This window comes from Panicum virgatum, chromosome 4K (genome assembly GCF_016808335.1).
Source record: "Panicum virgatum strain AP13 chromosome 4K, P.virgatum_v5, whole genome shotgun sequence".
In the NCBI taxonomy this organism is placed as follows: Eukaryota; Viridiplantae; Streptophyta; class Magnoliopsida; order Poales; family Poaceae; genus Panicum; species Panicum virgatum.
In genome coordinates, this window is record NC_053139.1 from 28,169,204 (window position 1) to 28,183,590 (window position 14,387).

General features: G+C 52.6%; 1 protein-coding gene across 9 annotated transcripts in view; it reads right to left on the minus strand.

The window, feature by feature from the left end:
• Positions 1-14,387, minus strand: part of LOC120703602 (protein SWEETIE-like) — a 56,474-nt gene that overhangs the window by 17,205 nt on the left and 24,882 nt on the right. For 8 of the 9 annotated variants that reach the window (XR_005687092.1, XM_039987726.1, XM_039987727.1 and 5 more), the window contains exons 25-30: positions 11,527-11,683; positions 10,876-11,025; positions 4,233-4,282; positions 4,002-4,101; positions 3,875-3,931; positions 3,152-3,219 (exon numbers count right to left, since the gene is read on the minus strand). Coding sequence is in view for 8 of the 9 variants with exons in the window: in XM_039987726.1 (XP_039843660.1) it covers positions 3,152-3,219; positions 3,875-3,931; positions 4,002-4,101; positions 4,233-4,282; positions 10,876-11,025; positions 11,527-11,683 (582 nt within the window). In the remaining variant the exon portion in view is untranslated. The remainder of the gene's footprint in view (positions 1-3,151; positions 3,220-3,874; positions 3,932-4,001; positions 4,102-4,232; positions 4,283-10,875; positions 11,026-11,526; positions 11,684-14,387) is intronic. The other variant, XM_039987733.1, reaches the window with a different exon arrangement.

Below are 14,387 nucleotides of genomic sequence, written 5' to 3' on the forward strand. Positions count from 1 at the left end.
TATCCTTGCTAGGAGGGAGGATAGACGTGATTGCTTAGATTGTAAGGTGATACCTGGGCAGTGTGGTGTCCCTCAACACAAGCTTGTGGTGGCGGACTTTCGTCTTCGGGTACGTGTCCACCGGGACAAACGTGCCAAAATTGCGAGAACAAAGTGGTGGAAGCTTAGAGGGGAAGCGGCACAAGCGTTTAAGGAAATGATGCTAGGTGAAGGGCCTTGGGAAGAAAGAGAAGACTCAGATGACATGTGGCTAAAGATGGCAACATGTGTTCGGAAGGTGGCCTCAGAGGTGTTGGCGTGAGTAGGGGAGGCAAACAGGAGGGGAAAGACACCTGGTGGTGGAATGACGAGGTGCAAAGGGCTATTAAGGAGAAGAAGGAGTGTTTCAAGCGCCTGCACCTTGACAAGAGTGCAGCCAACATCGAGGGCTATAAATTAGCGAAGAGGGTTGCAAAGCGAGCTGTGAGTGTAGCAAAAGATAAGGCGTATGATGACCTGTATCAGCGGCTAGGCACGAAAGAAGGGGAGAATGACATTTATAGGATGGCTAGGATCCGCGAGCGGAAGACAATGGACATCAACCAAATCAAATGCATTAAGGATGGGACAGATCGACTGCTAGTGAAGGATGAGGAGATCATGGATAGATGGAGAGAGTACTTCGACAAGTTGTTTAATGGGGAGAGTGAGGGCCCTACCCTTGAGTTAGATGACTCTTTTGACGATACCAACAGACGTTTTGTGAGGAGAATTCAGGAGGTAGAGAACGGGGAGACTTTGAAGAGCATGAAGGGAGGTAAAGCGATGGGCCCTGATGGTATCTCCATTGAGGTGTGGAGATGACTAGGAGATAGAGCAATAGTATGGTTAACTAAGCTTTTTAATCTCATTTTTCGGTCAAACAAGATGCCGGAAGAATGGAGAATTATATTAGTACCTATCTTCAAAAACAACGGCGATATTCAAAGTTGTACTAACTATCGTGGGATTAAGCTGATGAGCCATACAATGAAGCTTTGGGAGAGGGTTATCGAGCATCGCCTAAGAAGAGTGACAAGTGTGACCCAAAACCAATTTGGGTTCATGCCTGGAAGGTCAACCATGGAGGCAATTTTCTTAATACGACAATTGATGGAGATATAGGGAGCAGAAGAAGGACTTGCACATGGTCTTCATTGACCTTGAGAAGGCACATGACAAAGTACCGAGAAATGTCATGTGGTAGGTAGGCCTTGGAGAAGCACAAAGTCCCAACTAAGTACATTACCCTCATTAAAGATATGTACAAGGATGCGACATTTGTCCGAACATGTGATAGCAACACCACTGACTTTCCTATTAACATAGGCCTACACCAGGTGTCAGCATTGAGCCCTTATTTATTTGCTTTAGTGATGGATGAGGTCACAAGGGATATACAAGGTGAGATCCCTTGGTGTATGCTTTTTGCTGATGATGTGGTGCTAGTTGACGAGAGTAGAGCAGGGGTTAATAGGAAGTTAGAGTTGTGGAGACGCACGTTAGAGTCGAAAGGGTTCAGACTTAGTAGGACCAAGACCGAGTACATGATGTGCGATTTCAACGCGACTAGGCATGAGGAGGAGACGTTAGTCTAGATGGGCAAGTGGTGGTCCAGAAGGATACTTTTCGGTATTTAGAATCGGTGCTACAAAAGGATGGCGACATTGATGAAGATGTTAGGCATAGAATTTCAGCTGGCTGGTTGAAATGGCGGCAAGCTTCTGGCATCCTTTGTGACAAGAGGGTGCCACAAAAGCTAAAAGGCAAATTCTATAGAACAGCAATTCGTCTGGCGATGTTATACGGTGCTGAATGTTGGCCTACAAAAAGGCGACATGTCCAGCAACTGAGTGTAGCAGAGATGTGGATGTTGCGGTGGTTTTGCGGGCACACAAGGAGGGATATAGTCCGGAACGAAGTTATTCGGGATAGGGTCGGGGAGGCACCAATTGAGGAGAAACTTACCCCGCATCGGCTGAGATGGTTTGGACATGTCCAACGAAGGCCTCCTGAGGCACCGGTGCGTAATGGGGTTCTTGAGCGGGTCGATAATGTAAAGAGGGGTAGAGGTAGACCTAAACTGATGTGGGATGAGTCGGTTAAGAGAGACCTTAAGGATTGAAATATCTCTAAAGAGATAGTTTTGGATAGGAGTGCTTGGAGACTAACTATCAAAGTGCCTGAACCTTGAACTTATTTTTTTTGGGGTTTCATCTCTAGCCTACCCCAACTTACTTGGGAAAAAAAGACTATGTTATTGTTGTTGTTGTAGTGCATTTATCTGGTATTGTAGATGTTAATATATTTTTCTATAAACTTTAGTCAAAGTTAGAGAAGTTTGACTTAAGACAAAACTAAAAACCTCTTACATTTTAGAACTGACGGATAGTAGATATGCCAATGAAAGTGAAAAACATGTTAAACAGGATATTATAGACTATCAAATATGCAAAGGAACAAAAAGAGGTCCTCCAAAATAATGATGTAATACAAGTATACAACTCCTAACCGAAAGTGTGTCTGCAATTCAGTCACATACAACTATTGAATTACAAGTGGCACAATACCAATGGTTCAATGGAACAACAGATGGGAGCCCATGTCCCATGACGTACTTTTCTCAATGTGACACACTAGCCCCACAGTTTAGGAAAAACAAATTATGACAGCAAAGTAATGTCTAATGAATCAGAGCAGAGTAATATATCTGAGAAACAGCAAGACAAAATTGCAGGTTTGCCATAAGGCATCTAAATGTAAATATAACATTGCAAATGACAAGTAATGCAAAGCAGGCACCTGTAAACAACAAACACTAGAAGAACTGAATACACCATTAGGCAAATAATATAATTTCACTGATCACAAACATAAGTCCTCATAGGTTTGTCCAAAGAACTTCTATCTGACAATCAATATCAAAAATTTATATAGATTGATAATACAAGATTGGCATTACTAGAATACTAGATTCATTATGAAAAATACCATCATTATATATAACTCTTTCCATTTAGAATAGTATATTTTTGTAGACATTGCTAGTCAAAGTACCACAATGGAGCCCATGTAGATATCTGAACGGATTTATAATGGAGTATATATCATATATGCAAATAAAATAACATACTCAGAATCTGTCTCTTCATCAAGCATACTGAACAGATTCTCTTCAATGTTCTCGTCGATCATTGCAGCCTGGTAGAGAAGATTCATCTTTAAATAAGACAACCAACTTGTTGCATGAAAATCTTCCAAATCAGAAAAATATAGTCAAATAAAGCTTTAAATGGGGATATATTCGATGAAAATGGGCTAAATGTTGGAAACTTTGAAATTTGTTTGCAAACACTGGTTTGATTTCTTGCAAATGGTGTTCACAAATGTTGCTGGGACTGAAGGCTGCAGCAACCATGGCAATATCCGGTCTTCGCATCATTTGCAAAATCAAGCCAATATTTGCGAGAAAATTTCAAGTTTCCAAAAGTTAGATCCTTTTCACCGGCTGTCTGCAACTCTAAGAATATGATCATGCAATTAGATTTGAAAAAACTAAAAGAACTCAAGTCTTTTTCAATATAAGCAATATAGACTAAAAGATACATTTACTACCATCCCAAACATGATAACTTTAGGGCAGAAGAAAATTGTCTATAATTTTTACACTTAACACCTTATTGAACTCATGGCCATTATGGAAAATATAATTTAAGGAGATGAAACAGGCATTCCACTAAGCTTGACTTTGTACAAGTTGGCAGCTTGAGAATATGCGGACCAATAGAATTTCAAGTACTGCTAGGCATTTGAAACTCAAATACTAAAATAAAACATCTCAACTTCAAGGCCTTACCGGATCCCTTTCAATCAGGTGACGCAGTGTAGACACTGCTAAATACCTAAGGCTTGGCTGGAAAAAAAAATGCCACTATGAGAGGGGAAATGTTAATAAGAAAGCAAATAACAGTAGCGGCATCTACCTGTCTTGAGTAAAGCGTTGGGATAAGACCTTGAATATGGACGTGCACAGGAACAGCTTGAGGAGCAAAAAGAACAAGCTGCTGAGAAAATCTAACTGATCTGCAAGTTTCAATAGATTTCATGTCAGATATTAAGAAAAATGCATTCAAAATTACTTATTAATTTGGCATATTCCCAACAAACGGCTTGTTAAATAAAAAAAAAGCAAGTTGTTTACGCTGAATACATACTCTAAGAGTGTAGCCATTTCATTTGAGGAACTTATCTCCACAATGACAGACTGAAATTGGAAAAAAAAACTAAGTTAGATGAACTAGCATGAAAAGGAGAAAAATAGTTGAAGGACAGGAGTTCATGTCTAGACTTGCACGTGCGTGCGCGCACGTGCGCACACACACTGTAGGAGAGAATAATGAGATGTATCCCTCCAAACCCTAGAAGGGTGAGATATATAGATCCTATACATGGGCTCACATATACACCAACACCCCCGCCCCCCCACCCCCACACCTCCCCCCCAACAACCCCCCCGCAGTCTGAACTACAGGCGCAGCCGTGTTCAAGACTGGACAACAAGAAAGCCAACACCCCCCGCAGTTTGAACAACCGGCGCAGCGGTGTTCAAGACTAGACAACGAGAAAGTACATGCAGGGCAAATACCACCCCCCCCCCCCCCCCCGCGAAGCCACAACTAGCCACCTGCTACGTTGAGGCTGGAGCGAAACTCCGAGAAGGTCGAGGAGGATAGTCCCTTGGTGAAGATGTTGGTAAACTGGGAGGTGGTCGGGACATGGAGTACCCGAACATCGCCAATGGCGACCCTGTCGCGCACGAAGTGCAAGTCGATCTCCACATGCTTCGTCCGCTGATGCTGGACGGGGTTGATGGAGAGATACACGGCGTTGATGTTGTCGCAGTAAACGAGCGTGCTCTTGGCGAGCGGGCTGTGGAGCTCCGCCAAGAGCTGTCGTAGCCAAGACGCCTCCGCCACGCCGTTAGCGACAGCACGGTACTTCGCCTCGGCACCGGAGCGGGAGACAACCGGCTGCCGCTTGGACGACCAGGAGACCAGATTGCCGCCCAGGAAGACGGTGTAACCGGAAGTGGAGCAGCGAGTGTCCGGACAGCCAGCCCAGTCAGCGTCAGTGTAGACAACTAGCTCAGCAGAGGACGAGCAGTGAAGAACCAGGTCGAGGTCCACAGTGCCATGGACGTGACGGAGGAGACGCTTCAGCGCAGCAAGGTGTGACTCCCGAGGATCATGTATATGGAGACGGACATGCTGAACAGCGTAGGTGAGATCCGGCCTGGTGAAGGTGAGGTACTGCAAGGCACCGGCCAGACTCCGGCAGGCAGTAGGATCAACAACAGGATCACCCAGATCAGCAAAAAGCTTCGCCTGAGTGTCGACAGGAGTAGAGCAGGGCTTGCAATCAGTCATCCCAGCCCGCTCCAGAATATCAAGTGCATACTGCCGCTGGTGAAGGAGAAGTCCAGACGGGCGAAGCTCAACAGTGACGCCCAAGAAGTGGTGGAGCTGACCAAGATCTTTCATAGCAAATTCCTGCAGCAGAGAGGAGATGACACGCTGAAGCAACTGCTGACTGGAGGCTGTGAGCACAATGTCATCGACATAAAGCAGCAGATAGACAGTCTCATCCCCATGGCGGTAGATGAAGAGAGACGTGTCAGACTTGGCCTCGGTGAACCCCAATGTCAGCAAGAACGTGGCGAACCGAGAATACAAAGCCCGAGGAGCCTGCTTCACACCATAGAGAGACTTGTTGAGCCGGCAGACTGTCTGGACGACTGGAGTCCACAAATCCCGCTGGCTGAGAGCAGTAGACTGTCTCTGACAGAGTGCCATGAAGAAACGCATTCTTCACATCCAACTGGTGCACAGGCCAAGAGCGAGAGAGCGCAAGCGAGAGGACCCGTGCGCACAGTGGCATGCTTCACCACTGGACTAAAGGTCTCATCATAATCAAACACCAGGCCGCTGAGTGAACCCCCGGAGAACCCAGCGAGCCTTGTAGCGCTCCAATGTGCCATCAGCCCGACCAAGGTTTTCAAGGCGACGCCTAGGCGACGTCCAGGCGGGAAAAAAACCAGGGCATCCGCGTCGCTTTTCCATTCCTCGCCTTGCCGCCGTCCGCCCGGCGCTCGCCGAGCCGCTGCCGCCACCCGCCGGCCACCGCCTGGCCGTGGTCGCGCCCGCACACACCGATGCGGCAGAGGAGGCAGAGGCGGGCGGCGGAGGCAGGGGTGCGCGTCGACGGAGGAGGCAGAGGCGGAGGCGAAGGAGGGCGGCGGCGGCGGCGACGCGGTCGGAGGAGGCGCAGAGGCGGCGGGATCGGAGGAGAGGCAGAGGCGGCGAGATGTGGGGATGGGAGGAGAGGCACATGCGGCTTGGTAGGGTTGGCGATAAGGTGGAGGGGGTGGGGGATGGGTTAATTGAGCTGGGCTTTGATGGGCCTGATTTCCACCTCTAGGCCCAGTGGTCCTCTATTTTTTCTTTTTTTTACAGGTAAATGTATGTGTTTTAGAGGTAAATGAACGTGTTTTACCAATAAATAAGGCGTCGCCTCGCCACACGTCTTATCGCCTAGGCGTCCGAGCGGTGGCGCATCGCCTCGCCTCGCCTTACCGCTTTTAAAACCTTGAGCCCGACGCTTATGCGTCCAGATCCACTTGCCAGTGACCACATTGCAACCAGACGGACGCAGCACGAGGTCCCACGTCTGGTCGGCAAGAAGAGCTGCGTACTCCTCGTCCATCGCGCAACGCCAATGACGATCTGCCAAGGCGTCGCGAACAGAGAAGAGTACCGGAGAGACCCGCGGCTCTCCCTCGGTGGCGGAGAGAGTCGCGGCCTGAGACGCCATCCGCCGAGTCACCATGGAATGGATATGCCGATGATCCCGATGGATGACTGGCGGGTGGTACACCGCCGGCTCGACTCGAGAGCGAGTCGGCGAAGGCGGCGGCGGCGGCGACGACTTCGGTGTAGGTGGCGGCAGCGACGGCTCCGGTGTAGGCGGCGCCGCAGGAGCCTCCGGAGCCAAACAACGCCGGTACATCTGCACCGGCTGAGCATACCGCGGCGGCGCCGGTGCTGGCGTCGAACGGCGCCGGTGCTGGCGTCGAACGACGCCGGTACACCTGCGTCGGCTAAGCGTATCGCGCAGGCGCAGGGGAGGCACCGAGGCCACGCGTGGCGCAGCAGGAGACACCGGGTTCGCGCACGGCACGACCGAAAGTCCGGGGGCCGCGCTCGGTGCAGCAGGGATCACCGGAAGCGGTGCCGGTGTACCGGAAAAACCTGCAGGGAAAGGACAGACAGGTAAAGGTGGCTGAACCACCGGGTCAGTCGAAAACAAGGACTCCAACTCGGGGTCAGGAGAAGGTGTGGAGGAGGTAGAGTAGGGAAAATCCGACTCGTCAAAGACGACGTTTCGGGAGATCAGGACGTGGCAAGAGGAGGTCAAAGCATCGGTACCCCTTGTGGTCAGGGGAGTAACCAAGGAACACGAGTCGAGCAGGGCGCCAGCTTGTGAGATGCAGTGGCGGAAATGTTAGGGTAACATGTACACCCGAAGACCCGAAGGTGGTCGTAGTGAGGAGGAGTACCGAAAAGAGCGTGGTGTGGAGTTGGAGCAGGAGAAGCAGTGGACGGAAGACGGTTAAGCAAGTAGGTGGCGGTGTGGAGGCTCTCAGCCTAAAAGCGCGGGGGCAGAGAGGCCTGGATCAGAAGGGTGCGCACGACGTCATTCGTCGTGCGAATCATCCGCTCAGCCTTGCCGTTCTAGGGAGAGAAATACGGACAAGACGTACGTAGCTGAACACCCCGAGAAAGGAAGAAAGAACGGGAGGTGCAGTTATCGAACTCACGCCCGTTGTCACACTGAACAGCCTTAATGGTGAGGCCGGACTGAGTGGACACCCAGGCAAAGAAGTGGAGGGTGGAGAAGGTCTCAGACTTGGCGCGCAAAGAAAAAATCCAAAAGTAATGAGAAAAATCATCAAACACCACCAGATAGTATTTATAGCCAGACATGCTGAGTACAGGAGATGTCTATAGGTTACAGTGAACAAAATCAAAGGCATGCGCAGCATGCGAAGAAGAAGAAAAAAATAAGTCTAACATGACGACCTAACTGGCACGCATGACAGAGATGCTCAGCAGCAGCCCTAGTACATGGAACATTGGTACTACGACTGAGCTGAGCCACAACATCACGGCCGGAGTGACAAAGCCAACGATGCCAAGTGGTGGAAGAAGGCGTCACGGCAAAAGCAGCAGACGAATAAGAAGTCGAAGGCGAGGTAGCGGAAACAGGAAGGCAAAGAGTGTAAAGGGGCCCCGGGCTGTCACATCGGAGGAGCGGATGCCGGAAAGCCGAATCCTTCACAGTAAGACCAGAAAAGTCAAATTCAATGGAACAAGAATTATCAACAGTAAACTGGCGAATAAAAAGAAGGTTGTGAACCATCTGAGGAGCAACAAGGACATTTAGAAGACGAAAAGAGTCAGGAGCAGAACCCACGGCGGTGATAGGAAGGCAAGACCCATCACCGACCATGTTAGAAGAAGGACAAGAGGGGTGTGGGGTCGGACAGAAGAGAGGATACCGGCATCTGGGGTGGTGTGGAAGGAGGCACCCGAGTCGGCGATCTACTCGGTGCTGACCGGCGGCGTCAGCCCCATGATGCTGAAGGACTGCGCCAGTGCGGCCTGGTCCCACCCCCAGGCCAGGTCGGCTGCTGGCTGGGCTGAGTGGGCGAGGTCCAGGGCGGCGCGAACAGGGGGGCAGCACCGGTGAACATGGCCGCCGACTGGAGCTGAGGACGAGCCCCGCCGCCCCCCCCCCCTCGACCCTGGAACGGCCACATCGAGGTGCGCCCTGACCATGGGTTGCTGAAGGATGGCCAGGGCGTACCTCCAGGGGCAGGGGCAGAAGCGGGAGCCGGAGTCGATGCGCCCCGACGGCCCCCACCGGTACCGGTACCCCAGAAGCAGGGTCACCAGTACCACCACCACCCCGTCCCCCCTGCCGACGACGTCCACGCCCCCCCCCCCAACCTCCGGTCTGTCCGGCGGGAGCAGCACCAAGGAGGGAGGTGGCAGGAGCGGCGGAGGAAGCCGGTGGAGCAGCAACGATCGCGGTGTGGGTGGACGAGGATGATCCGGGCGCGAGACCCCTGTTGATCTCCTCAGGGTGAGGTCGTCCCAGACCTGCAGGTTAGAGGGGAAGGGCCTCTGGCGGGTGATCCATGTCTTCAGGTGGTCATAGGTGCTGCTCAGGCCCCGCAGGACATTGAGCACCAAGACTCGATCGGACACCGAACACCCGATGTCGTGAAGAGCATCAGCCATGCCCTTCATCCGCCGGCAGAACTCACCAACGGAGAGGTCCCCCTGCTCGAAGGTGCGGAAGGTGGCGTCGAGCTGGAGAGCGCGGAACTCGGCGTTTCCGAGGAACTGCCCCTCGAGCGCCAACCAGGCCTGTCGCGCGGTGCCGCCGTGGGTCCTAACGAGGTCCTGAAGATCTAGGGAGATGGTCCCAAAGATCCAGGACATGGCAACGCTGTCGAGGCGCAGCCACACCACGTCTCGCGCCTCGATCGGCGAGTCGACGAGGACGTGGTCGTCGAGGGCGTAGCGGCGGAGGGCGAGGAGCACCTGGTCCCGCCAGCGTCCTTAGGAGAAGGACGTGGAGTCGAGGAGGACGGTGACCAGGGCCCGGATGTTCTGAACGCCGGCGGCCTGGAGGTGGAGCTGAGCGACCATGGGGTCGATCGGGTCGTGCCGAGGTCCAGATCCAGGAGGCGGGGCCTGGTGGGAAGAGGAGGCGGCGTGCTCGGGGACGACGAGCTACAGGCCGGAGGAGACACAGAGGTAGTGCTCCGCCTCGGCGACTCGGAGGGCGAGAGCATCGGCCGCGGCGCGCTCGCGGTCCCAAGCGAGGGCAACCACGCAGACCCGCTCCTGGGCCGCCGAAGCGTCCGACTTGGCGGCGAGGAGGGCCACGGCGAGAGCGGCGTCGGCCTGCTGCCCACGAAGGGCGGCGGCGGCGAACGGATGCGGGGTGCATCCCGAGGCCAGGCCACGCGGTCGTGAGCGCGACCGGCGCGGGATAAGCTCTAGGGAGGGCGGCGTCGTCGGCGCGGTGGGCCGCAGCGGCGGCGGCGGGATCGACGGCCGGCGCCTGCAGCAGAGGCTGCAGGGCGGCTGGATCGGCCTGCAGCACCTGCTGGGCGGCGAGATCGGCGGCCGCGCCGGCGGCGGCGGCGGACTGCAGGGGCCTCGCGCCCCCTACACCCGTAGCCCCGGCGCCCGCGCCAGCTGCGGCGGCGGCGGCTGCGGGATCTGGCAGGGAGGCCACCAGGGCGGCGGCGGCGGGTCCGGGCCAGGCGGCGGCGGCGGGCTGCAGGAGCCCCGCGCCCCCTGCACCTGCAGCCCCGGCGCCCGCACCAGCTGCGGCGGCGGCGGCGGCGGGCCGGGGCCAGGCGGCGGCTGCAATCGGAGCAGGGTAGGAAGGAAGTGGAGGGAAGGAGGAAGGGGAGAGGAAGGGCGGCGCCGGCGGCGGCAGTGTCGGCGGCCGGCAGGAGAGGGAAGAGAGGAGAGAAGAGGAGAGATACCTAGGCAAATGATACCATGTAGGAGAGAATAATGAGATGTATTCCTCCAAACCCTAGAAGGGTAGGATATATAGATCCTATACATGGGCATCTAGATGGGCCTCTATATATGGGCTCACATATACACCAACACACACACATAGTAATCAAGTAATGATGATACAGGATTCTTTGGAAAAGTAGGTTGGATTCTTTTCTTCTGGAATGGGGTTACAATAAAACAGTCTAACCTTGCAACGTGAAAAGAATGTGCTACCAGGAGCAAGCTCCGGACCAAGAACTGCAACTATTGCATTAATAAGATGGCCAATTCCCTGTCTAAGATCCACGTATCCATTCTCTTCCAAGAGAAGAATCTCCATAGCAAGGAAAAGTGTCCCCTGTGTAACAAGATATCAAAGCATCCATAACAAATTTGAAATGAACAGTACAATCAAGCTTGTCGCAACCAAATAAGAAAAAAAGCGGCGCCAAAAGCATATTCCAAAATAATGATATTTCTAATCTATCTGCTGGCAAAACTACAAAAGATGTGTGCCTCCTTTAGTTTCATGTGAGGATGCCTACTGGTTAAGTATCTATGGTGTGTCCCACTCCCCCTTTAGTAAAATAGAGTAAAGTAAAAACTCATAGGAATTGAAGGAAAGATATAATAGGATTATCTGGCTCTTTGCACGGTAGTCAGATGGGCAAGTAATTAAGATGGTTATAACAACAGTACCAGAACCCTCTGTACAGTATATCTACTATTGTTTCCACACATTTATAAATGCCAAGATCATGCAAAGCACTGTTTCAGAAAACTAATGGTTGTAAAACATACTGCTCTCGAAAATACTATGCTACAATTAACCGTCATAATTATTTTAGGGGTACAATACCTGAACTTGGGAGACGTAGGACAAGCCAGCAGCTTCAATGGTCAAAAGAAGAGCATGCAGTGACCACAACTGTAGGTTGGAATTCGAGCTTTTACTCAAATTAGAAAGTGAGTTCACAGTTGGGGTAACCAGAGTAGATAATGCCATTCCGCCAGCACTGCATCCACAAAAAGTACATCAGTGCAACAACATCAACATATACATACACACAACTACAAGCAGGCACAAAAAAGTCATCAAATTAGAAAAATGGTGGAATGAAACATTATTTGTTATATGGGTCAAGTGGATATAATATATGTTGAACTAAATGATTCAATTTGAAACTAAATGGAAATAGACATAATGCAAAGAAAACTCATTTCCATATAGATCAGAGTTGCTTTTGCTTCTCCATAAACTCAGTAGCACGGATGAATGGGCATAAAACTAAAAGTATGGTCCATTTTGGCTATTCAGCTATCGCCCAAGTTTGGTTTCAGTCATGCAACTCGGAAACCAATATGATTGACCATTCAGCTCCTGAAACCATTCACAATTGGTCATCTAGCTGTTTCGATGGGCGGTTTCACTGGCATGGACTATACGTGGCAGTAGGCCCACCTGTCCATTTTAATCCCATTCCATGCCAGTCTCTCTTCGGGTGAATCAAGCAAGGCGTCACCGCAGGCCCTCCAAGCAATGGCCTTGAGCTCCACGGCATTGGGGCAGGGGGTGGAGCAAGGGTAGAGGGAGAAGGCGAACAAGAAAAAGGAAGAGGATGAGAATAAAGGTGACAAAGGCGGTAGCCAGGGCCATCCTTGTCTTGCCGTCCTCACTGGAGAGGAAGGATATGGTCACCTTGGCTGGCCATCAGGCATGGTGGGGCGAGACTGAGAAGCTCCCAGCAGACAATATGGGGAAATATAGGATGGCTGAAGGAGGATGAAGGAATGTAGGAAAGTAGAATGCGTATAATGTGGTCAATGTATTGCATTGAGCCCCTTGGGCGGTATGTATAGGAGTACATGGCTTGGAGGGCAAGTAGCCTCTCCTAGAGATAAGGAAGGTTATCCCGGAATTATAATCAATCCTAAACTAACCATATCCGGAGTTGCCTAATATACTCTAACATCCTCATGCAGTCGTAGCGGTAGCAACACGAACGGTCAGACTGGAGAACAATGGAGACGTATCACCCCTGCAGTCGGAACGCCGGTGCGAAAGCTTTGACTGGAGACTCATGAAGATGATAGCCCTTTAGTGCCGTAGTAGCCGAAGTCGAGGTGGACGTGGTCGAAGCCGTGGAGAGGGCGAGGATTGAAGCGTCGTCGAGGTGCTCGAGTACACAAACTCAGCAGCTTCTTGCCGAAGACAGCAGCAGGACGGTGCGGCGAATGACGAAGGTAGACGGCGCGGTTTGCGACTTAGGTCACGGTCAGGACAGGGGTGGCAACAGCGCAGGTTGCAACAAGTGTCACGCTCAGATCAGGGCGATGACGTCTTCCTTCAGGAACATCGGCGGCGATGTCCGTGCGAGAACGGCTGGAGGCGTGGGGGCGAATCGAGCGCCTGATTGACGAAGACCGGCAGCGAGTGGCGCCACCGCCTGAAAAGGCGACGACACCGGTAGGGTGGCTTGATCACGAACGTCGTCGCTGCAGCCTGGAGGGCGCAGCAACAACCTCGTCCTTCGGGAGTGTTGACGATGAACGGCTACGAACGGCAGGGCGACGCAAACCGATCTTAGATCAGAAAAAGAAAAATAAATAGCAGCAGCAGATCTGGTACGACTCCGGGTGCACCTAGTGATTAGCCCCTCCCTCACCCACGTCCTTATCTTCCCACGAAGAGAGAGAAAGACAGGGGAGGGCAGGCTGGGGCAATCCAGAGCACCCGACGGTAGCTTTCCGGGGGGAAGCGGCAGCCCACCACGGCAGCACCCGACGACACCTCCGCGGAGGAAGAGATCGCCCGCGGCGGCGCCCAGCGACAGCAGCCCGCGCTGCCAAGCGCGGCAGCCGCCCGCACGGAGGTGGTGACCCCTGCTCGACGGCGCCCGACGGTGGCTCCAACGCGGAACGGCCCTGGACGCGGGCGGCGACCGCCCGCGCGGAGGGGGCGGCCCCCGCGCCCGGCAGCAGCCACCCACGCGGGGGCAGCGGCCCCATCGCAATGTGGTGCCCGACGAGGACGACAAGCGCCGCCGCCATGGATTGGCCACGGGTAGAGGGATCCGCGCGCTTCCTACGAGGGCGCTGCCCCCGGCGGAGATCGATCTCCCCGGGGGCGGCGCGACGGCGGCGGCTGCAGAAGCAGAAGCCTAGGTCGAAACCCTAACTCGTGATACCATGTAGGAAAGTAGGATGCGTACAATGTAGTCGATGTATTGCATTGAGCCCTTTGGGCGGTATATATAGGAGTACATGGATTGGAGGGCAAGTAGCCTCTCCTAGAGATAAGGAAGGTTATCCCGGGATTACAATCAATCATAAACTAACCATATCCGGAGTTGCCTAATATACATACTCTAACAAAGAATATGGGCTGACATGTGGGGCCCATGATATTTTATTATGTATTTGCTAAATAAGGATGTGTTCTTAATTGTTTTTGCAGACTCAGCCCAACCCTGCGAATGAGGATGGTTGAACGGTGGACCCTACTGCCACTTGTCGTCCACATCAGCGAAAACCACATTGCAGCCTAAGGTTGTTAGCCCAGTTGGTGCGAAGCAACCGGTGGCACTCCACAGGTGGGGGGTTCGAACCCCCACCAGGGCGGATTTACCCCGCCTATGGAAAAAAAAAACCCTCGTTGTGCTTCCGTTGAGCTTGGCTGTGCGACACGACTCTTGGGCGACGGAACCCGGCCCATGTGGC